The sequence below is a fragment of the Chlamydotis macqueenii genome, chromosome 7, assembly GCF_036417535.1.
Source record: "Chlamydotis macqueenii isolate bChlMac1 chromosome 7, bChlMac1.mat, whole genome shotgun sequence".
NCBI classification, from domain to species: Eukaryota; Metazoa; Chordata; class Aves; order Otidiformes; family Otididae; genus Chlamydotis; species Chlamydotis macqueenii.
The window spans coordinates 39,019,903-39,044,435 of record NC_141562.1 but is presented as its reverse complement, the minus strand read 5'-3'; the positions used below and the strand labels follow the sequence as shown (position 1 = coordinate 39,044,435).

Sequence of the window (24,533 nt, the reverse complement as noted above, 5' to 3'; positions counted from 1 at the left end):
GGGGGGGTGTCCGGGGGCGCTTGGGCCCCGGGGGCCGCTCTCCCCGTCCCGTGTCCGGTGCCTTCCCCGCCAGCCCAGGCCTGGCCGCCCGGCGCCGCCCCGTCCCACCTCCCGAACCCCCAGTTCACCGAAACCGGTGGAGACGCTTCCCCGCAGACCCGAGACGCCAGGCGCTGCTGAAAACCCTTCACGCGATACGATGCCGAAAAGCCTTTTTTTTTTGTTTTTTTTTTTTTTGTTTTTTTCCCCACACAGCAGAAGCAGCACTCCTCCGGCGGGGTGTGGGGGAACGACGGGGGGAGGGGGGGCGGGGGCGAGGCCGGCCAGGCCGGTTACCGGTTCCCCCCTCCCCCGGGGCGGCCCCAGCCCCAGCCCCAGCCCCCCGCCCCGTCCCTCCCCACGCCCCCCGCCCCGCGCCGGGCGGAGCTCTACCGGCGGCGCCCCGCCGCGAAGTGGAGTTTCACTCGGCAGCGGCGGCGGGGAGCGGAGCGGAGCGGAGCGTGGGTCGGCCCGGCTTTGGCTCCGGCTCCGCCGCGCCCCGTGCCATGTAGGATGCTGCCGGCTCCCGCAGCCAAGCGGCCGCCGCCCCTGCTCTGGGCTCCCGCCGCCGAGCCGCCCCCCCCGCCGCCGCCCCCCTGGGCGTGGGTGGTCCCGGCCGCCGCGGGGCTGCTGAGGGTCGGCGGCTGCGGCTCCGCCGGGGCTCCCCCCGCCCCGCCGCCGCCGCCTCCGCCGCTGCTGCTGCCGCCGCCGCCCGCGCCCCCTCCCGCCGCCCTGCTGCGGGCCGCCCCGGGCTGGCGCGTCCCCTGCCAGCCGCTCCTGCCGCTGCTCGCCGCCGCCGACCACCACGGGCAGGTGAGGGGGGCGCGGGCCGGACCGGGCCAAACCGGACCGGGGGCGGGGGGAGGGGTGGTTGAGGGGCTGAAGTTTGTCGCCTCCGCCGCTGTCCGGAGCCCATCGCCAGCCCCGGGGAGCGGAGCCACCGCGGCACCGGCAGCCGCCCGCCCGTGGGAGTGGGCGTGAGGAGCGCAGATGGGGGACAGGTGACAGCGGCGGGACTCGGAGCCCTGCGGCGGGGCTTTCCCGGGGGGGAGCGGCAGCCGGTCCCCGCGGCGAGGCCGCTCGCCCTCAGCCGGTCCCGGCGGCCGCAGGGCGCGTTCTCTGCCGGCAGAGCCCCGAAACGCCCCGCTGCTCTGACCAGAACGTCAAGTGCTCCGGATATATTTTTTTTTTTCTTTGAATATTCATAGCGACTAAAGTTTGGAGTCACGTCGGTTGAGCCGATCTGTCTCGTCAGTGCGTTCCCCCGATGGATATTTCAATTATTAATCGCTGCCGGCAGGCCGCCGCAAATAGGAAAGCGTCTGGGCTGGAGCGTCCGTCCTGTAGCAGCGGAGATCTGCGCTCACAGTTCTGCCTTGTCTTTATTTTATTTTATTTTATTTTTTTATTTTATTTTTTTTTTTTTACAAGAAAGAAGTAAAAATAAAGCAGAGGTGCGAGTGCTGTGGTGTCGGCCGGATTTCGTGTGAAGATTTCCAGCCTTTTCGAGCGCGAGCGTCTCTGGTGGTTCGGGAGCGGAGCGAGTGGGAGGGAGAACGCAGGCAGAGCTGGCTCTAATGAAACCCCAACAGCGATTATTCCCAGTGCGAGACCACTTAAATAAACTGCAGAGCTGGTTTTGCTGTGCGAACCCATTTGCCAGACAGATTTAAGTTCAGAGAAAATACGTTTCCGACATCTCCTTTGGTTCTCCTGTGCCTCGAGACGAATTTTAAAAACACTTTCTAGGGGTGTTTGTATTTTGTGTGTGAGATTCTGTTTGAGGAGAGAAAAACCAAGCTTCCCTGGCAACTAGCAGCCATTAGCCAAGGACTGCCTTACTGCCAGGCTGCTGATTTACGGCGTTCTAAGCGGTTTATAATGTCAGCGCCACGTGTTGCTCACGATATAACGCCTAAGAAACACAACTAGTTGCTGGGCTGAAGAACATGCTTGAAATTTTCTGTACTCAGCTTTTGTGTAATTAGCAAATAGTGAAAAGCATTGCTTTACTCAGGGTAAACCCTTTTTCTTAACTTTTCTTCCTGTTTTTGTCACCCTAAGTGGATATTTGGAGCTCATTCTCCGGTCATAGGATTTTCACCTTCTTCGGGCGTGGAATTCGTTCCTGTTTTCCCACCTGTGTATGCGTCTACGGTTCCGCCTCACGCTGGGAAAAACTGGATTGATAAAAGGCTACCGAACTGCAAAGTAAGTCTGCTCTTGGTGCGCTGAAGTGTTTTTAAGGCTGAAGTAGATCAGGTGAAAAACGCTGTAGGTTTTGGGAACTGTGAAGGCGTGCGAGAGGTCAGTAGTTTGTCAGGCAAAACCCGTGGAGGAGGAATGTTGTAAGGGACGGTTAGGGGAGGAGGCTACCTCAGCACTTACACATCTTCACTTTTGTGAAGCTATAGAAAGAATAAAGTATTTTTAGTATTAATCTTTATTATGTTGAGTAGAATGTTTTCATTTTACTATGGGATGTGGTTGTGGGAGTTTCCCATTTTCCCTTTTTTCTGGGTACTTCCAGAAGAGTACTCTTGGGCTTTTCCCCAGAAGGGATGCCATGGTACAGCACTGGCAGCGGTGGCATCACTGCGAGCACTGCTGCGTCCCCGGTGCCAGGGTGTCACTCAGTCCTGCACCCTCGTCCCACCCACAGTTACCTCCATCTGTACGTTACCTACCTGAATAATTAAAACCTGGCTTGGGGACTTTATCCTATTTCCCTCCCTGCCCCCCATCTCTGCGGTTCGGAAGGCGACCAAAGCCTCTGGACTGCAGATGGGCTTGCACCGGAGTAGCTCTGTCTGGCACACAATTGCTTTCAGCTATTCTTCTCTTTTTGTGATGCTGCCTCAGCTGTTTAGTCGTGTTAAAAGCTGGTTAATTTTTAAATGGTCAGCTAAATGCAGTCTGCAACATTTATGGAGCGGAAATCAATCTATTTTTGCAAGTTTGTCCCTGAACTGAGATCCTGTCTGTGCTGTAACATTGAGTTGGAGATACTTTATTCTCACTTTCATTTCTGAGTTTTGTATCTCAGACCTTAACATTCATTTATTTATTTGTGCTGGACAGATTTACCTGAATAATGCGTTTGCTCTGGATTCAGCGTGGATACATCCTGAGGAATCAAGACTCTTCCCGGGAAGTGAGAAGCCCCTGTTAATGGCAAATCAAGTCGCTATGGCTATAGCCAGGCCAGCTGCTGCCTCCAGGCCTCTTCCCACCGTGGTGCTGGCACCTCAGCTCATACCAGGTCAGTAGGGCTTCAATAATTTAAGCATGTACTTTCTTTTTTTTCTTTAAATGCATCTTCCCAAAGATGCATAAGCCATTTTCTGAAGTAGGGGTTTCATTCTGTTCAGCTGAAAATCTCTCACTTGATCTGAACCTTGCTGGCAAAGTGAGTTTCATCCTCTAAATTACTTTTAAAGGAAGAAAAGACAATGTGTCATTGTAGAAGATCATAACAGATTATTCTGTAATTGGTTGTCAGCTTCCAGACTGAAGGGGCCAGCCACTCCCAACACATTTGGTTTATTGTCAAACAAGAAATTGCGGGGTTAATGTGTAATTCTCCTGTTGGCGGCTGATTTTAAGAACTTGGTGTGGTCTGTGTAGACAGCTATCAGTAGGGAAGAGTAATTGATCCATCATCTCATTAAGGCTCAGCCGTGCACAATGATTTTTGTGGAATAAATTCCATTAATCTGTATAACTGAGGTATGCCGCAGCTGCTGACGGATGAGCGAAGCTTTATGCTTGGAAAAGAGCAGAAAATACCTTGCAGCAAAGCTGAATCTCCCTGTTTCGGAGTTACAGTATTCGTTTGAAATAGCGGTTGTCTCATAGGAAAGGTTAAGAAGTAAAATGCTCGTGATGTTTAAACCCTTAATGTATATTCTTAAATTCAGAATTGGGATATTCTTAATGGCTTGCTGGCGTTGCTCCTGCCTTAGATGGAAGGTAACGTCCGTTCGGCTGGCGGCAGAGCCCCCTGCCCTGGGTCTCAGCCCTGTGCAGCGTTTCGTGTTTGCAGCCGCGTGGCACGCGGGAAGTTTCCTGTCTTTTGCCAGTAACGCAGCGATTCAGTGAGAGCGTGCTGGAAGAGATCCTCACTGTTTGGGTTCATTTGCCAGATTAATTAGCAGTGAATATTGTTCTGTGTTGAAACACGTTGAGCCGCTCGAATCGGTTCCATGTTTTGATGTTTTAGCAATCCGTTGCAGTACGCTGCCTCCTCCTCCTGCCAGCATCGCCCGATGCTCAACTGGAGCTGAGACCGCCGCCGGCGAAACCCCGCTACGCTGATGCGTTCCTCCCGGGATGCTGTGGGGAATGGTGGAGCTGTGTTCCCAGGCAGGATGTGCTGTTCAAAGCGTGGTTTTAAGGACAGGCGTGATGGTGAGGGAGGTGTTCTGTGCAGGGGAGTGACAGCTCGTTGTTTGTTAATGCATGTTTAAAACATTTCAGTATTTTAGACACGTGTAAGCGTATTTTATCACATACAGGTGTGATACATACATTTCAGATGTAAGGCAAGAGCGTACCTGGCAGCCGGTTAGGGAAGCGTGCTGGGCAGAGCAGGGGCATTCCCAGTCTGATGCCGCGTTTGTGGGCTGTGAGGAGGACAGAGAAAAGAAGAGTCGGGCGCACTCAAGCCTGTTTTCGCAGGAGATCTTCAGGCGGGTCCAACTCTTCCTCCGGCAGCGTGCTCAGTGTTGGCTGCCACTTCTTCAGAAACGCACTGAGCTCCCGTTTGGGTGCCAGAGGTGAGGGAGGAGCACTGTGACCCCCCCCAACCATCTTCCGAAATCTTCCCGTCCCTCTTTAAATGTCATTTCTGATTGACGCAATCAATGCTAATCCAATAGCATCCCCGGCCGTGCGGGAGCCCCGGGGCTCATGCGGAGAGGTGCGCGCGGCGGTGGCGTTACTGCAGGAGGGCAGTACCGGCGCCCCGCCGCCGCAGTCGGAAGCCGCTGCTAGGAGGTGTTTCGGTAGCGCTGGAAGCAGTTCCTATATAATCTTTACACTTAATATGAAGAGCAATAAAAACACACGGAGCAGATTGCTTCGTTAAGTGGCTCAAACGGAGAAGTTAATAAGCTTTTTGCAGGCTGTGCGGCTGTATTCGTTTTGGGTGTCGGTCGTACGGCAGGTTTGCGTTGTGCGGTTGTGGGTAATGATATAATTGTTTCCTCAATGTATCAGCAACGTTACAAAGATAACGGAGTGAGGTATTGGAGTCTGGCAAATGGTAATGCACAAATTTAACAGCTGCGAGCTGCAGCTACCGGGAGGTGTTGTTTTCTGTAAGAAAAGGAAGCGGCTATTATTCTCGCGCGTATTGCAAACCGTGAATTTATGTGCTTACCGCTTGGTGTATCTAAAGCTAATAGCGACGTTCTGTTCTCCCACCTAGGAATGATAGCTTGTTTTATGTCTGCTGGATACTGCGTGGTTTGTCAGGAAGGCAGCATCTAGATACTTTTGCAGAGAAAGGATTCATACTTTTGTTTCCTGCGGGGTGGGTGCAGTCGGGGCTGGTTTGATCCCAGTCAGGTGTGCCCCCGTGGCATCTGCGTGTTGGGCACGTCCCCGTGCGGTCGGTGGCCACTGGATGAAGAAACACATGCAGGGCCCCTTGGTGGCACCCGTTAGATGGAAGCTGTGGCCCTTTGGCACGTCATGTTCAGGGCTTTAGCTATTACCAATGCTATTAAAGCGGTTTGAAATGTTTCAAGGTATGTTTTTGCAGTTTGGCCTTCCTGGTTCTCAGGAGCATTGCCAACAGTGGTTCCTTGCAAAGGATGAGTTCTTACTGGTGTGTTCGAGCCGGTTTTCCCAGGAAACCTTGGAGAGCAAGCCTGTCATCCAGCCTCCTGTGAGGGAGGGAGCAGGAGGTACAGGTGAAGTGTGTTGTCATCTCTTCAAGCGTCCCCATGGAGGTCAAAAACTCAGTGATTTTGTTGAGATGATGGCTTACAGCGCTTGGAATTTGTTAGTCACCCTTCAGCAAGCAGGAGACAATGAAATGCAGGCGTAGTGAGCCAGTGTCTCCTGGAATTGTCTCTCTCATTGCACAGGCTCCAGCATTTGCAGGGATGAAAGCTTGCTGGCTCTCCAGGAAACACCAGTGTGATGCTAAACCTGACACTGTGTGGGCGCTCCAGTAGAACCAGTAATATAATGTCTTTACTGGGCTCTTTACCGAAGGCCCTAATACCTGCAGCTCATTTCAGGGTGTCGTGCTGTTGAGCAGATTGTCTGCATTCAGACTTGGGAATTCTGTAGGGAGACCCTTAGCCTGCGATATGGAATTCCCCTCCATGCCTGAACCAAATCCTGGCCACAACCAGTGCTGCAAGCACATAGAAATCATAGAATCATGGAGAGGTTTGGGCTGGAAGGGACCTTAAAGCCCACCCAGTTCCCCCCCCTGCCCTGGGCAGGGACACCTCCCACCAGCCCAGGGCGCTCACAGCCCCGGCCAGCCCGGCCTTGGCCACTGCCAGGGACGGGGCACCCACAGCTCCTCTGGGCCACCGGCCCCAGCGCCTCCCCGCCCGCGCAGGGACGGATTTCTTCCTCACGTCTGATCTAAACCTGCCCTCTGCCAGCTTAAAGCCACCACCCCTCCTCCTGCCACTACAGGCCCTTGTCAAACGTCCCTCTCCAGCTTTCCTATCAGCCCCCTTGAGGTGCTGGAAGGCCGCTCTCAGGTCTCCCCGGAGCCTCCTCTTCTCCAGGCTGAACAGCCCCAGCTCTCCCAGCCTGGCCTCACAGCAGAGCTGCTCCAGCCCTCTCAGCATCTGCGTGGCCTCCTCTGGACCCTCTCCAGCAGCTCCACGGCCTTCTGATGTTGGGGGCTCCAGAACTGGACGCAGTACTCCAGGTGGGGTCTCCCCAGAGCGGAGCAGAGGGGCAGAATCCCCTCCCTTGACCTGCTGGCCACGCTCCTCTTGATGCAGCCCAGGATGCGGTTGGCCTTCTGGGCCGCAAGCATGCATTGCCAGCTCATGTTGAGCTTCTCGTCCAGCAGCACCCCCAAACAAATGAAGGTTGCTTCTGTAAATCTTGCCAATGGCTTCTTGAATAAATGCCCTTAAGAGTTTCTAGGGGTTCAAGTCATGGTCAGTTGCTCGGTAGCAATTTGGAGACCTGCATAACCTTGAAAACAGAGTGTTTGTGGTACAGGAGCTTTGGCGAGGTTTGGGGTGAATCATGGAGCCTGGATGCTGTCTTCTTGCACTTACACAAGTCTAGCATTTGAACATCTGGTTTCATTTTGAAACGCTTGACAATCCTCAAGTGTTTTTTTTAATTTTTTTTTTTTCTGTATTTCAACATAAATTGCATTTTCTTACTGATCTTGAGCGTTGGACTGGCCCTGGTGCTATGGACGTCTTCAGGTGTACGCAGAGGAACGTGTTATGGCAAACATGGAGCATTCCCGGGGGCCTCCTTCCGGAGCCTTGTGAGAGCCGGGAGGAGAGGCTGGGAGGTGAAAGCGTTTGAATGGTTTTCATCTTCAGCAAAATGCTCAGAGTATTTTTTTTTCATTTGGAACAGGAGGAAGGCTTTCCATGTTTTTCAGTGTTGGCTTCCTTGAAGGAAAACAGTTGTCTGAAATCACATTTTTGTTGTTGTGTTTTCTTTTGGTTTTTTTTTTTTTTTTGTGGAATGATTTTTCAATAGACAGTATTTTCTGCTAAGTCAGAGCTTCGCTGCTGCCTCTACGTTTCCACAGTGCCTCTTTGCTCAAAAGCAATCTTCCTGCTCTTCCATACATTGATGCTGAAATCAGAAATCAGTTCATGTCTATCCTTTCACTAGATTGCTTTAGCACTGCTGGTCCTATGTAGATTGAAATTTTGATCCTTCCTGCCAGTATCCTTTTCTTTCTTTCAGTCCCACTAACCCTCACAGAACTGATCTGATATCGTTCACAACAAGTTTTTGGCTGTATCTGCATATATGTGCAAATACAGATTTCTAGGTCATTTCAGTTTGGATTTCAGACATTACAAATCTAGGAAGAAACGTGGTTGCTTTGTGGTAAGTTTGGGTTCAGTTTTCTTAGGTTTTTTACCAGTTTTGAAACTCATGCCACAGGACCTCCCACCTTCTGTAGGTGGGAAGCTTCCTATTTGAAGCACGTGTGTCTATACAGGTAGTCGGTTTCTGGGGCTCTCCAGTTGGATTCTCTTGTATTTAATGTGCACGTGCTAGGGGTCCCTGGTTGTAAAACAAGAATAGCACTGCAGGAACCTGAATATCCCCAAAATGCCATGAAAACCCTCTTTATTTGTGGAGCATTCAGGCACTGCAGAGACAAACATTTGATTAAGTCTCTGACTTCAATCACAGCCTTTACTGAGTTCTTATTTTCCTTATTCAGTTTGTGCTTTTTCTGTTATCTGCCAAAGTCCAGTGCAAACCTCAGCCCAGTTAACATTTTTTTCACTTAAAGTATAGAAACAAACCTCCACGTGATGTGTTTATGGGGAAGGCTTGTAGCTCTGACTCTCCTAGTACTGTCCCATCTGGCCCCAAGAGCTCGATGTGGAGACATCCAGATCTTTCAGTGATCTGCAGAGGCTGCTCTTCTTTGGGAGGAGCCAGGTATTTTTATTTATTGCATATGAGCAGGAAAATGAGCAGTGAGTGCTGCTGTTACTGGCAGGCTTGTGCAGCAGCTGGAGTTTACAAATGGAGAAGACAATAAGCTATTTTTCCTCCCTCTGGGCTGCAGAAGATAGGGATATCAATATCTTTTCCTTTGCGTTGGATAAATAAGCTGTTTAGGTCAATCCGTGGCTTCGTCGTATTGATTGATAAATGCCACTGCAGCCGCTCAGCACTTGACGTTTCAGACCATATGCAATTTTGGTAGCGGGGCCAGTGGGTTCTCAGTCGTCTGCCGCCTTCTGCAAGTATCGATGCTGGGCTATAAATTCGTGTTCTTCCAAGGCGCCAAGGAATGGTGTCTCAGTCAGATGAGGGGTGTAGGTCCTCTTGACTTCATGGCACCAGAAAATAGCTCTGAAATGGTAGAGAGTGGAGCGGAGCAAGGAGAAGAGCTAGTGCTTGATCCAAGGGCTTGTGGTAAACAGCCTTCTCATCCTGCTGATGAATAAAACAATAAAAAAGTAACTCACCTTTCTAGCTTCTACCCATTCATGAAGAATTCTCTAATAATAAAAAAAATAAAATCCTGATTTTCACAAAATGTCTACAGATATGAAGTTTGCCCCTGGCCCACTAAACTTGGACCTCCTGCTTTTTTCTTTCCACTCAGCATGTTGCGTTTGATCTTCAACCAGCCTAAGGGACAGTTTGTTGAGAAAGCTGGGAATTTGGCTTTTAAATTCAGGGAACATGTGCCGCTGCTCGAAGTGAGGAGAGTCCAAATCCAACCAGCAACTCCTTGGATGTACTGAAGCCACTCGTTGCTTCTTCAGCTGCTCTCTGCTCGTCAGTTGCTTCCCATCAAAATGTGCTGCTCATCTCAGATATTTCCCTCTGATTTGCTTGCGTGAGAGCAGAGCTGGAAGGCAGGGAAGGACATTGAGATGGGTTTTGTTATTTTGGCAGACAAAAGGCTACCTTACTGCCTAGGACGTAGCGTGACTTGGTGAAAACAGATTTGGGGGATCCACCATTGCTAGAAAAAAATTGTGGGGTTTTCCCCTCAAGAGTGTACCAATGATGGTATTTTACTGCTATTTTCAAGGCGTTTCGCTCTTGGAACCTCATGTAAATGTGAGTTGATAAACGATGATTCTAAAAAACCCTTTCAAGAAGTTTTTGGAAATACTTACACAATCTGGTTTGTTTCAGAGAAGAACTTCTCTCCGGCAATCCCGAGTGCAGGTGGAAGTCCCTGCTCTCAACAAGTCACGTCCTGGGCCAGCGTCCAGTCGCTTTGGCAAACCACGTGCTATGTTAGAGGTCGATAAATTGCTCGGGTGATTGCTTAGTTGAATGCAAAGCCGGAGAGTGGGCTTGGTGACCCCCCGGGCACCCTCCCCGCGCTCTCCTCTCCAGTATTAACAATTACGGGGTAGTCCTTTCTTCACGGAATTATTTAGTGGGAGAGAGGGAGAGAGAGCTTCATCAAAGGCAGGGAAATCGCCCAAACTTCCCTTTCAACTGGCTGATGAAACTTTAATAAGGGAACTGATGAAACTTTCATAAGGAAGCCCCGCTTCAGGAGCGTTGCTCATCCGTGCTGGTGGAAGACTTCGGCTACCCAAGCAACGGAGGCTTGTCGTATTCTGCTGCTTTCCTGGGCTCTTTGGGGAACTCGCCTCTCTTTCTCCAAAATAGAAGAATCAAATGAGGAGTAAACAACCTTTCTGCTCGTGTACCCGGTAGGAAACCAGTGGAAAAGTGATTTTTCTAGACAAGGGTAGTTTTCAGATGTTTTGCGGATTTTTCCCAACTGCAGACAGCTGGAATTAGGGATGTGGGTGGGTTCTTGGAGGCCAGGTGTTTGACATGATGGTCTGGTCCAGTCCTCAGGTGAATGAGCACTAAACTTGCATTAAACAGCTGGATTAGTTGACGTTAATTTCTTTTTTTTTTAATTTATTTTTAAAATTTCCATTGTATCTCTGGCAGAATAATCTGCTTTTCATCTCTCCATGACTGCATTGTCAAAACTGCAATATCTGTGGGTTTTTTGCCTGTGTGCCTGTTAATTAGTGTGTATGCAGGTGTGTTAAATGAGTTCTTCTTGGAATTGACAAATGCAGTAGAAGTAATAGAAGGTTGTTTTTGTGATGCTTACTGAAACTATTTGACTTCTGTTTTTCTACATGCAGAAAGCGTATTTTTTTTTTGGGCAGATAATTGTTTATAAAGGAGCAAAGCTCCCCAAAGTTGATATAATAGATGGCCTCAGGAGCCCCAGGGCTGCAGCAGAGCAGGTTCCTGTCCAAAAGCCACGGAGCCGCTCTTTCCCCAACCCCAGCTCAGAACAAAACAGCGGTTGGCGTTTGAAAGTCAAATCTTTTTAGGTGCCTGAAGCCAGGGGAGGATGGAGAAGCCTGGATGAGGCGTCCGGGCTGCGTAGGGAAATGCGATCTCCGCTGGGCTTGCTCAGCTGTAGGTGTCTGCTCGGAGCGACGCAGCTCCGAGGGTCCCGCTTCCCGTGGTCTCCTGTTTTCCTCGCAGATACGTACGTGGAAGAAGAAACCCTGCAAGCTCATGGTGTGTCTGAAGCAAGGAGTCTGATCAAACAGTGATTTTTTTTTTTCGCAGCGCTACAGTTGGCTCTTACTGCCTGAAGGATTTCCACATGCACTGAAAACATTTGCTAAATGACATAATAAGCTAATGATTGCTTAATTTTTGAATACATAGCTCAGTGTAGAGGGAGCAACAGCTGGTGTTTGTCAAATTAGATTTTCTCCTTAAGATTTTTTACGACTTGTTTTCTTGTTTGTTTAACATATTTAGCCAAGATTGAGCTCTGAAGGTCTCTCCCCACAGCTTGTTAGGTGAATGTTACACAGTCTGACACGCGTTTGGGCCTTGATTTGTGGGATGTCTGAGTTCCCGTGTAAAACCATCGGAAGGTCCCTGCATGGCGTGTTTCCGAGATGAAGGATGCGGGTACCTGAAACTTGTAAAACTTGTGTGCCTAATGCAGGAGAACAGCCGGGCAGGTCGCGGTAACAGTGGATGGTTAATACAGCAAGTAACAAAACCACTCGGATTTGAAATGGGGCAACTTATATTCAGGAAAATTCAGAATAAGCGTGATCGTGCATCGTTATGAAGCTCTAGGAGCTGAAGAAAATGCCGACCAATGTGTTCAAATATTTGGCTTCGTAATTTAAATTAAATAACTCTGCACGGTTTGTGTGTGACTCAGTCCTGTCCTGTCCCTCTGGATTATAATGGTATGTTCACATATGTGGGGTTTAATGGCTGAAAATGCACCAGCCACAAGCTAGGGCTTTAAGAATGTTAGGAAAGAGGCTTTGAGAGTCCTTAGAAAATACATTATATCATATATTCAAAATTTAGTGTCTCACTAAAGGGGACAGGCAAACAGCGGAGGCCACGTGGGAAATGTTGCCAGCTTTTGTTCCGTCTTGCGTTGAAATTCAGAATGCTGAAAACATAATTTTAGGTAAATCCACTGGTTTCCAATTAAAAATAAAACCTGCTTTATCTCACCCTTCCGCAGGTGGTTGCCAGAATAGCCTTAAACCAGTTGGTGGCAACCAGACCCTGGCGCTGGCGGCCACCGCGGCCATGGTGGCGGTGGAGCCTGAAGCCCCTCAGGGACCTTCGGCGCCCGGCGTCCAGCCCTGCCGCGTGCTGACCTTCTCCCCTATCAGAATTCCAGTCTTGGCTTCGCCGTTTCCAGGTAAGGTCGCGCGGGTGGCACTAATAAGCAGGTTTTTATCTTGGCTTTGCAGCAGAGAGGGTTCTGGGTGTGAGTTTGGGTGCGTGTTGGTAGATGCTCGGGGATGCGGTGGTGTTACTGTCATCTGGAAGTGACGTTATTTTTTTCTGGTGCAGTTTAGAGGCGTTCTCTGAAATTGTGTGTTAAAAGTTGGGTTCAAAACTCCACATGCATTTGCAATATTTGTGTCGCCGGGACATTTACGGACACTGTACGAACTGGGTTGCATCCTCTCTTGTATTAGGGACTTGTGTGAGAAAGCATGGCCGTAGCTTTTCAAAAGCTTTTGGAAAGCTTTTTCCAACCTATTTGGAGATCACCAAATCCTCGGTTTGCGGTGTTGACAGCCGGAAGGTGTCTGCTCGACATACAGTAATATTTGGTTGAGACCTAAGTAGATTGTTTGGATGTCTATAATTATAAAATATGCTGGAAGAACATAGCCATGGTTTTGTATTTTTTTGCAATAGGTTTAGATGCGGCTGCATACTGGAAGGAATGCTATTTTCTTGGTACGACTTTGTGCAGCAGCTTTCTGAACACGGCAGCCAGGGAGGCACAGCGGCATCCCTGACTCGCTGCGGAAGTCTGGTTCAAAGTCTTTAGGGTAATTCTTGAAACTGTTCGTACCTGGAATGCTTAAGGCTATATTTAGAAATGTTACATAGCAATTAACTTAAAAACGTAAATGAGGGTGCATTTTTCATCTTTTTAGTTCTTGAAGTGTAACACAGCAAGACACAGCGAGATTGAATTCTGCAGAAGGTGTGCAGTTAGGATTTTCAGTGTTCAGGTGAAATCTTTGTGAGAAACGTATCTCCGTAATTATTGTTCCTGTTGAGCAGCCGTTAGGATCGCCCGGATAAACGCCTGCCAAGGGCGTACGGACTGTGCTTGTGTTTGGGGAGCCTGGAGAGCAAACTGCCCCGGAGTGCAGGTACAGGTCCTTCAGTCTTTGCTGTAGGGCAGGGAGTTGGCGACGCTGCCCGCAGAGTATTTGTCCCACAGGAACCGTTTTGGCTGTTTGTAAGTGAGCATCTTAGAGGAGAATCCAAAGGGGAAAGGAATCATTCTTTGTCTGTGCTGAAAAGCAGAATCACCTGCTAGATGTGTTCTTCCCTGAACGGAGATGCTGGGGTGAAGTGGGAAGGAGCTGTCGCTGGACTTTTGATGTACAGCTGCGGAGGTGAGCTCTGCCTAACGCGTGATCGAACGTTGTAATGCCGGGAAGCTCTGCCACTGTGGTAACCGGCTCGGCTCTGCGGTGATAAACGTGTGAGGCCATGGTAATTGTTGCTTTCCTTGTGTATGATGGGTGTCACGCTTTGAGTGCCTGAGCAATCATCCTATTATCCGTCACTCACAGTAAACCACACACTTCTGGGTGTTTGCTCCTGCAGAATATATAGTAGCTTTTCTGAGAAGAAATCTTGAAGATGCCTGGTCCATGTACAAGGAACCTGAGATTCAGCTAGCCATTCTCTCTATTAATCACCATCTCTGGAGGGAAGGCCACCGCCTTCGCAAAGGCTTACATGAAGCATTTTAATGAAATTCCTTTTATTGTGCCGGTGGAGAAGAGGACTCGAAGGTGCTGGGTTTAAATAATCTTTGTCAACAGCAGCTTGATGAAGAGCTTCCTCAGTCGGTGCTGGGCTGGTGGGAGGGAAGGAGCGTTTGGGTGGCCTTGGGGCCGGCATCCTCCGCCTGGCTCCAGGGCAGCATAGCCACAGCCAGCTGATGGGAGAGGGGCGAGGGTTCCTGTGGTGCCAGCGAAGGAGCCAGGCTTTCCATAGGTGTGAGTGAAAAGTGGGGAGAAGGACCTGCGGGAGCTGTAAACGCGGCGTGGACTCTGCGCAGGCTGGGGCTGCCCCCACATCTGCTGCTGAAACGCGGCGGGTGAGGTGCTGCCGCTGGGTTTAACTTCACTTACAAGAAAAAAATGGCCAGTTGGCCAAAGGCAGCTGTCCCCTCCATTAAACACGTCTGGGTGTCGGGTTCGTTAAAGACGGCTTATCGTTCTCAGAGAAACGCGGCTGGGAGGGAGTGTGATCTGCGGGCCCCGGGGCAGCTGCGTCTTCCTTGGTCTGTGTGTGACTTGTAACGTAACGTGGTAATTAATGAGCTTCTCGCATTCGCCTTGTCCGAAGTTTATGCGAGGCAGTGTTCAGATGGTAGGAATGAACTTAGGAAACGAAACATTAAATTATTTCCAACCTAAATCTCCATATATCTTGGTCCCTGTACGGCTGAAGGTTGTGTAGTTAGTTACACACTGTTAATTGGTTATGCTGGAGATGGGTGTTATAATCCCACCTTGTGCAGCACTGTGCTTCTAATCACAGCGGTTTGTTAATCAATAATCTCATAATTGAATATTTACTTCAAAGGAGGTCTTTTAGTATGATTAGTTTGGCAGCCTTACGGTGCAACTGGGTTCCTTTCTCTCAGCCTAATTAGCGAACTCGTTGAGCTAGTAAGAAATAGCGAGTTAGTGGAACAGGGTGGGCTGTCGGGGAGATATAGTGGTGCATGCTGGCCGACGCGATTTTCTGGCCTCGCAGAGCGAGTTTTTTGGAGCTTCCATGAATTTTGGATACTATGAATTAAGGAGAACTCCAAGTATGCAGAATGCAGTGGTAACTTTTCCAAGTTCATTTTAATACATTTTATTCTACATCTTGTAAAAGAACATCAGAAGTAGAGCTGTAATGGACTACAGGACACCGGGGGAGCTCAGGAGGTTTTGCAGCCGTCCCGTGCGCGGGATGCTGGGGAGGATCCTGCCGGCTCTCGCCCTGGGGACAAGCTGATGGGAGGAGGATGCGCCGCTCCCTTGGCTCTGCGATGGGAGAAGCTTCTCTCATCATTTTTGTGGTTTTGGCATCACGCTGATCTTAGAAACTTTTAACGATGGAATAAATTTATGGCAGAGAAGAAACATAAAATACCCTACACTTCAGTTTTTGTTTGAATAAGTTGATGTTACTGCTCCGTGTCTCAGTGCGGGGGGTGAAATGGCATACCAGCGCCGTTCTGGTTTTGTGCTGGGGCTCATGCACTGCTCACACAACTGGACATGGCTGTTCCCAACCTGTAAGAGATGGTTTCTGCCATTGACCTCATCAGGAGCTGTGTAAACGCGTCGTGGAGTTTAGGAGTTAAGGTGCTGTTGACTTTCTGAAGGTGAGGAGTCAGCGATATTTTAAGCAGAAGACAAGGGAGCAGTGTTGTCTCTCCTTCCCAAGCCTTACCCACACTTGAAAAAAATCCCAGCTTTGATGAATGTCCAACCCTAACCATTCTATGATTCTATAATGTGCATGGAGAACGTCTGTGTTGAAGTTCCTTTTCAAAAATTATTATTATCTTTATTTGGTAATGATTTCAGATGGAGCAAATCTGTGTTTGGTAGCCACCTGGAAGGCATGTTATCCCTCCCAGCCCTTCAGGAGCCACGTCTGTGGTTGGGCTCCTCCAGCTGTGCTCTGGGAGATGCGATGGGGGGGCCTGGGCTTCTGGTCCCCACAGCTGGGAGAAAGTGTTCTTCTGCTCTCCACTTTAGGATCCGCCGGGCTGGTTTGGGTTGGTTAGTCACCTCTCATTTGGCTTTTTAAAAAAAAAAAAAAAAAGAGAGAAAATTGTGTGGAAATATGTGGGGAAAATCCCAGAATTCTTTCCTAGAGAGCAGCTTGATTAGTTTCTGGAGGAGTCTGACACTGACACTTGTGCAGATGGAAGCTGGTGTCCCTCAGACTGGATTTCCAGACTTTCTCCTCTTCAGCCAATCTCATCTAAAAATTGCTGACCTCAGACCCTTCAAGACAAGTCCCGTGGTGATCAGTTCTGTAATATCATTGCTAGGTATTTGTACAATTCCCAGATACATTATTCTCTTTTCCATCCACCAGAGTGTGGAGTTCTGTCTTAATTAATTCCGGACTTTGCCAAGAAGCTGGGAGCATGCTGTGTTGATGCCATGTTTGTTTACACAAGTCCTTTTTTCCCTGATACTTTTAACAACATTAAACATTTCAATTTTCTTTCATGGACAGGGCCTTTGATGGGCTCTTTCTCTTTCGTTGAGGTTTCCTTGGGTTTAATGTGGTGTCTGTTATCGTTCCCTTATGGTGAGCTCCACTTCTAACGCACTAAAACACGGAGTGCTGGTGGCAGCCCTTCGCAGAACTTGGCTGGAGCAGGTTTTGGAGTTTTAAGCTGGTAAGAAATAAAAACTGTGTGGGGTCTTCCATGCAGTATGAGATAAGCCTCAACCAAGCTGGAGACCATCCTTAAGCAGAGGGCAGGCAGCTGGGTGAACCTGAGATGCATGCTTGGCACGTGGCACCCTGACCTTTGGGATGTAGCTTCTGCGTTCTGAAGGTTTGCATCCCAAAAAGGTGTGGGGCCTTCTCTGGCTCTTCTGTTAAATGATCCTTTTTAAGGATAATTTTTAAGGTTTGTTTAGAGAACCTTATGATTTAAGTTAAATTGTTTGCAAGCGCCAAGTGTGTTGTAACCAATGCTTCTTGAAAAAAGTTCAGGTTGCTTTGAATAACTTGTCTCCATCAAGTGGGATTAAGAGAGGGTGTAAAAGCTTGTAAGGAAGGGTTCAAAGTGGAGCCTTGGGGTTACTGGTGACGCAGAGATGGGCCTGGCTGTGGTCAGGCCTGGACCGTCGCCTCCGTCTCTCCCCCAGCCCGGGGAATCGTCTCTTGCTGTCCAGTTCTCCCTCCAAATGGGTTTTGATCCACACAGAGATGGTCCCTGCTGGGGACAGCCTTGCCTCGGGCACTGTGCCTGGGAATGTTCACCAGGAGAAAATTCACATGCCGAGGAGATGGAGCCGTTCAGAGACACCGTATGGTGAGAGATGTCTTAGCGCAGTGTTTCTATGCGATCTGCAGTGCATGAGGACAACCGTTCGGAGACATGGAGAAGGTTCCAGCAATGCTGTTGGAGCTCCATTTTGGGTTATTTGTTCCATTTTCCCTTTCTTCTTTTTCATCCACTGGTGGTTCTGCTCATACATGTACCAGGCAAAATGTTCCCGTAAATATTTAATGTCAGCCATGCTGTTAACTTAGTTTTCGTGCCAGATTTAACATAAAAACTAAATGGGAGCTTGTGGAGATGCAGCTACTCGGTGATCTGGGCTGCATCTTCATGCTGATTTGCTCTGCTGGTGAGGAGAACACTTAATTTTCCAGCACTATCCAGCCAAGGCTTTCAAGAGGACTCTCTATTAAAAAAAAAAAAAAAAACAAATGCAATAAACTTAGGGAACATAAAGAGTTGTGTGGAGTAGCTGAGGTACGGGTTATCTAGTAGGCTCTAATACCGCTTTTATGGCGGCTGAGTTAAGAATTGAGGTGGTTGTTCTCGTACCCTCACAGACAGTTTCTTAATTATTGGAGCGAGAAAGGTAAGGGACGAGTCTGTGGTGATGGACTCTAAATTAGCAGTGAGTGCAAATATTAAAAAAGGCACCATCTGCCATATCAACCATTTGCCACCTGTTCCCTTGCTTTCAGGATTATTTAATGGTTTAAATGTAATGTCTTAGGCTGCCACAGAGCAGCTGGGAAGTGACTAAGTATTTTTCCTATCAGTACCGTAACGGCCCAGTAACGTTCTGTGTTAAAACCGGCGCTTAATGCCCGTGTTTCTCTACGTGCTCCTTCCTGTCCCTCTCAGCTTGCTTCTTTAGCAAATTCTGCTCATACAAACCGCATTTTCGTAACAGCAATTGGTTATTTTTATGGTGTTTTTTGGAAGAATCAGCTTCTCTTCCCCAGCAGACGGAAGGAATGCTGTTTCGGAGTGGGCACAGCACACGCTGGGGAAAGCTCACGTGGCGGCGGAGTTACTCCTGTGAATGAAACCCTTAAGCTCAGCCTGACGTCTTCCCTCCCCCGTTGCTCACTGCTCTCGTAGGTGAGATTGGGTGAGGTGAGATGAAATTTGTCCATGAGAAATATTTTTTCTGGGGAAAGGAATATAAGAAATTAAGGGGTGAGGTTGGACATCTCCAGCTCCTTGCAGTTACCTGGAGGTTTGTTCTGCTCCTCTCGCTGGTGGGGTTGGGATGGGCCAGCGGGCTGCAGGGCTGAGGAACGCTGGCTGGGGTTTTGGCAGGAAATTCAGGAAGAAATGTCTTACACTGAGGGTGGTGGAACCCTGGCCCAGGTTGCCCAGAGAGGCGGAGGATGCCCCATCCCTGGAAACATTCCAGGCCAGGTTGGCCGGGGCTCTGAGCAACCTGATCTGGTTGGAGATGTCCCTGCTCCTGGCAGGGGGTTGGACTGGGTGGGCTTGAATGGTCCCTTCCCACCCAAACCGTTCTGTGATTCAGTGACAGGAGTGGAATCAGTGTTTAACACCAAGCTGCATTTGTCCAATGGAAACTACAAACGTTTCTCTTTCCTTTCTCAAAAAGATTAATTAAAAAATGCAATTTGGTGAGTAAATACTTGCAGAGCCTGTGCGGTTCTGGGCGTTGGGGTCGTTTCTGCCTGCTCTGCCGCTCCGGGTGCGCTCCGCAGGGCTGATTCCCCGGGTGCTCCTTCCCATCGTTAGGATGATTCACTCAGTGGTAATTTTGCTTGTGCGTTTGTCATCTCAGATAGTCTAGCTGTTATGTACGCTGGAATTCCTGGATTTTAGGTGAGCAAGAAATAGCGTTTATGGAAGAGCAAATGAGCAAATCCAAGTATTCCACCCCGAAACGCGATGTTCATCTGCTGGGGAAGGTTTTTGTTCCCCTTCCTGGATGTCCTGCGTGTCTGGCAGTACAACGGGCTGGACCTTGAATGCCGAGTAGTTCTAACAAGCTGGTTGTAAATGATCCGCCTGGCTTTAATGCGGTGTAACGAAGCAAGCAAATGAATGTTTATAGTTATTAAAGTGATAGCTTCCTACTCCAGCTAATATTTGGCACAAAATGACTTTCCGGTTTCCTATCTGTGTTGGCACGTGCGAAGAAGGCAGGGATGTGCGGTGGGATAAAAATACACTTGCAGAGAGAACGTTCTGCTGGGGTACTTCATCTTCTCTTGCAGGAATCCTGCGGCCAAGCTGGGACCGGTTACAAATCAGTCCCGCTGGGTTCGGGGGTGAACAGCTGTTGTCTCTAGTGGGAACCAGAGGAAACTGGGTCAGTGTCTCGAATGTAATATCAAGATATTGACAATAGCAAAAACTTAATAAATATTTCATGTAGTCATTAGACAAGACAAACAGCTCAAATCCTTTCATTCACGCCCAACGGTTTGCTTGGTATAAACGGCGTGAAAGTCAGACTTAGTTTACTGTGTGTTTAACTGCTGGTTAAAGCAAGTAGCAGGTTTTTCCTTCGAAAAATGCCAGTGCACTGCTGTAGAGAGGGGGACGGGAGTGCCATAGCTCTCGTGATCTCCCCCCTCAGAGGAGGGGTTGTGCTGGGGACTGCTGGGATGGCTGCAGGTCTTCCTCGCTGCTCTAAGGGCTGGGGATCCATAGGGATGAGGTCTCCTTTTCCATGTGCCAAACCTGCCCACCGCCCTCAGCGTGACGCCTAGGCTGGGGGCAGATTCGTGGGGCGGGTGTGCGTTTCCTACCCTTGCTCACATATTTAATTTCACATCAGTTCAGCTCCTCCTCGTTAGCTGCAGGAGACAACATTTTCCACATGGAAGACTTCTCGATAAGGGGTTCTCCTGCTTCGTGTTTTTTTCTAGTGAAGACTAAAAGTTAGTTGAGATTTCTGTAGCTTAAAGCAGAGTCTTAGCTAAGCTCCATGTACTGTAAGTGGAGCAGAAGTCTTGGAAGAAAATAAAGAAGTTGACTGGAATGAAGAAGTAGGTCTTGTGAGGGTAACGTAATCGTTTCAAGAAGAGAGTCGTTGGATTGCCCACCTCCAGGAGAAGATGGATGGACAAGAATTACTGTTACCAGAAGTGTTGTGGTGATGTTTAGTGGTACAAAGGAGCAAATTTGGCCAAGGTCCGTGTGGAAGATGGAGAGACGCAACAGGAGTGCCCTTACTTTGTGTGGGTTTCTCTTGCACCAGAGAAAATTTTACGTATGTTACCAGTGAGAAGAGACACGCGTGTTTTTTCCTCAGTTAATTAATTATTTTCATTTGTGAGGACACGGATGGTGCTGCGGGGTTGCTGTTATGTACAGCTGTGCCCGCTCAGCCTCTGCGGTGGCGGGAAGCGGATTTGCACCCGGTTTCAGTCATCTTTCACCAGTTAGAGTCAGGAGTCAGCGGAGGTTTCCTGGCTGACTTTGTGAGTTTCTCAATCAGGCCCCGCTATAGAAGTGTAAATAAATTTAACGAGGTAAAATGAATCTTGATTCGTTGGCCAGAATATAAATAAGGACAATTAATTAAATTCTACAGTTTTAAGTGGGCCATAGCTGCTTCCCTAGAGTAGCTAAATAGAATTTCATTGATTTTACTGCAAATTTGGTTCTGTTCCCCGCATGCAAAGCGCGATGGTGACGTTCCCGCAGCTGAGGCAGGGGGTCGGGCAGCCCCCGGGGCGGCGCTGACCCTCACCCGCGGCGGGAGGCGGACACGGGCGCTCTGGATGGAGGACCTGCTCTGAACCGCGACCCAACGCCCGTGCGGAGGAGGCACCACAGCCGTGCTGTCGGGTGAAGGCAGAAGATGCCGTGTCGATTTCCCGTCATGATCTCAAGAACCAGTTATTTTTTTTTAAATCTCGACTCTTATGCCATCCTAAGAATTGTGCAAAAAAAATGAAAAAAGAGAGAATTGCGTTTCTGGTTTCTACTTTACTAGTTTCAAAATTCCAAACCTAACTTACAACTCATATCCTCCTAGAAATGAGTATCTGAAAATTTTACTCTGCAATACAAAGGATTAGTTCATGCAGAAATAATAGGCTGATAGGACGGAGAGAAAGTGGAAGTTCTGCAGGTTTGATGCTGTGTGATTTCATGTATTCTCCCTGAATTACATCCTATTAAATAAGAGGTTGAGGTTGTACGCTGGAGTTAGTTTTCATAAGGCTGGAAAAAAATTGCAGAAGTTTTGCAAATGGGGCCATATCAAGGGCCAGGGAGAGGTGTTACGGGGCGTGGAAGGTGTGGGGCGGTCACTGTCCCCTTCCCGTCCCCGGCACGGGCAGGCGGCTCCCACGGGCGCGGGACGGGCACGCCGCAGGGGCACACCCTCCGCTCGGGGACCCGCCGCGCTTGGAGGCTGTTACCTGCCAAGTGTGCCGAGCCACGCTCAACGTAAATCACTGCTTTTGGGTTTGGGGACCCACGCCCTTATTTTCCAATTTATATGATGGACGAGATGAATAATTCGGATGGAGCCTTTCGTCTGGCACCGGCTGTCGTGTTCCTGGGCTGGGGAGGTCACCAGGCTTAGGAGCTGCTGCGCTGAGAAACTTGCCAAAAACCAAATATTAACTTTTCTGTCCGTTCGAGGGGACTGCGTCATGCTCTGAAATGCAAGAGGAGTGAGCGGTACCGAAAGTGATCTCGGTGGAGTTCCAGGCATGTGTCCCTGGAAACACATACAGACCGCTGCTGGAAAAACACGGTGGCTGCGGCGTCGGTTACAGCTCGTTTGTGCTTTACTGAAGAGGAAAATGGTAATGCCGCGATCGTGCCCTTTATGGAAGGGTGTTAAGAGGAGGTAATCTTTAGAACGACAATCCAGAAAAATTTAAATTATTGCTTCTTTAATACCAGTGTTACTAGTTACAGTATTGGAAATATAGATGAACAATTCACGTGTTGAGAGCGTGCTGGGGTAGGTCTGGATCTGTAAGATGGGGTGGCAGACTAAAGGCGAGGACATGGTGCTGCCCGTGGCCGGCTCTCCCGGGAAGGCGGGCTGGGAGCAGCTGGCAGCGCGTCGCTCGGGAGCGGCGACGCTCGAGAGGGGCTCCTGGCTGCAGGGGCACTGAGGGGGCGGCCGCCATCCGTCCTCATGGGCTGCGGAGCTTGGGCTGGAGCGGGACGGCGGCCCCCAGCGCTGCTGGTGCTTGTTTGTGTGTTTGGTAAGCAATAACCTACACGCGGTGCCATCTCTTGTCGGGTGGCCTTGGTTTTACTGGCTGTGAAAATGAAGCACAGAAGAGAAACAGTCTGAAGGAAAAAAAAAAAAAAAGAATAGAATTGCTTACCTTTTTATTTTAAAAGTGAGCGGAAGAGCTTGGTTTCACTTCACACATTGCTTATTTTGACGGCAAATCCAGAGGATTAGTCCGTTCCGCGGGCTGTGTAAATCACACAAGCTGAGCGTACGGATTTCGTTTGCCTCTAACGAACGAGCAGCCTGACCTTCTGGGCAGCGTCGCACAAATCCAGCCCTGGCTGCTGGCGTGCCTGGCAGGTGTGCCCTGTTTGCTGTAGGCAAGGATGATTTTGCTGGGGGAATGGTGGTGTTTGAAATTTTTTTTCAGAATTAGCATATTGTTTGCTTTCCGGAGGATCTCATTCACCGGGCTGCTTGGGTTTGGCAGGCTGTGGTGGCTTTGGGAAGGAGAATGATAACTGACCTTTCGCTGCGCGCTGGAGGACTCGGTACCGTTGTGTGTGTGTCCTCCTGAGCAGGTTTTGTCCCTGGCGAGTAGACTGTTCCCCTTTTTTACTTTCCCCCTTCCCTTCTGTCTTTTCTTGTGCCTTTCCCCCGTCCTGCCTCGCAGCCCAGAGCAGCTAGAGGAGTTTTCAGGAATTTTTGTTTTCCTGCTGAATCATACTGCCTCAGACATCCCACCGTTACCATCTGATAACGGGATCCAGCTCTTGGGTGCCTCATTTTTTTGGCACAATTCTGGCAAGATTTCCTCTTCAGCAGTAATATCACCTTGATAGTCTTTTCTCAGTGTAGTGTTTTGAAAATCAGGCGACTATCCAACCGGAAAGGTATCCATGTGAGAAGGAGAGCAGATCTGAGACAGGGTTTCTGTGATGATAAATGGTGATAAACGGCATGAGTTTATCCCGGGACGTGTGGGACACGGCATGTCCATTGAAGGAGTGCCGTTTCCCATGTTGCCCAAACAGTTCAGTAGCTCGGAGAAACTTGTCATAATTGAGAATAATCTTGAGGAGTATGCTTTGTGGAGTTGTTTGTGGTTTCCAGTAGATATTTTGGTGTCTGTTGCTATCCTCACATGAGATTTCTCTAGTCTGATACTTGCTCCCCCCCATTTTTTTTTTTTCCACCGCTTTTCTGCGGAACTGCCTTCCCTCTCTTATCCAAGCAGACAGAGGCAGGAGGGAAAGTGTAGTTGCTTCTAATGCTGCTGCTTTTGAAAGAAGGAACAGCCCTTTGGTTTCTAGAAATCAGGAAGAAAGTTTTTTTTTGCTAAGGGTGATGAAGCATTGGCCCAGGTTGCCCAGAGAGGCGGTGGATGCCCCATCCCTGGAAACATTCCAGGCCAGGTTGGCCGGGGCTCTGAGCAACCTGATCTGGTTGGAGATGTCCCTGCTCCTGGCAGGGGGTTGGACTGGGTGGGCTTGAACGCTCCCTTCCCACCCAAACCTGTCTGTGATTCCGTAATTAATACGGAAAAGTCAGCTCCAGGGTAGCCTGGGCGGTGGGCAGGGGGGTTTGGAGGGGTTTGTCGGTCAAGACGGGCTCCTCGCCGGGAGGAGGAGGAGGAGCAGCCCCTTGGGAAGGGGGAGAGCTGCAGCTCCAGCCCCGGGTGCCGTACAGTCTGTAATTACTGAGACGGATTCCAGGAGTTAATTAACGAGAGCAAAAGCAGGGAATCTAATTTCACACTTGATGTATGCAGCTGTTAGGAAGCACAGTAAGTGGTGCTGAGGATGTCAGTTCTCAGTATACCAAGATCTTTCCCAGGGCTGAAACCTTAGGGGTGTCTCCTGGTGCCCTTCTGTGGCTGCCCAGCTCGTAAAACCGCAGGGAAACCTGAAATACTAGAGATGGGGAATTCCGCCTTCGTGACTCCGGGTAGGGAAGCAGCCTTTGATGGCTCAGAAGCTGGGTATCTTCTGGGTTGTACTGTTCATCTTTAAAAATAAAAAAAGGTGAGAGAAAATTTTCGGGGAGGATTTGTGTTTTCCG

General features: G+C 49.3%; 1 protein-coding gene across 1 annotated transcript in view; it reads left to right on the top strand.

Annotated features, from left to right (window-relative positions):
• Nucleotides 1–552: 552 nt before the first annotated feature.
• The window catches only part of TCERG1L (transcription elongation regulator 1 like), a 67,259-nt gene continuing 43,278 nt past the window's right edge, over nucleotides 553–24,533 (top strand). The window contains exons 1-5 of the mRNA XM_086752832.1: nucleotides 553–675; nucleotides 811–942; nucleotides 2,104–2,250; nucleotides 3,121–3,301; nucleotides 12,251–12,433. Coding sequence (XP_086608958.1) covers nucleotides 553–675; nucleotides 811–942; nucleotides 2,104–2,250; nucleotides 3,121–3,301; nucleotides 12,251–12,433 — 766 coding nt within the window. The remainder of the gene's footprint in view (nucleotides 676–810; nucleotides 943–2,103; nucleotides 2,251–3,120; nucleotides 3,302–12,250; nucleotides 12,434–24,533) is intronic.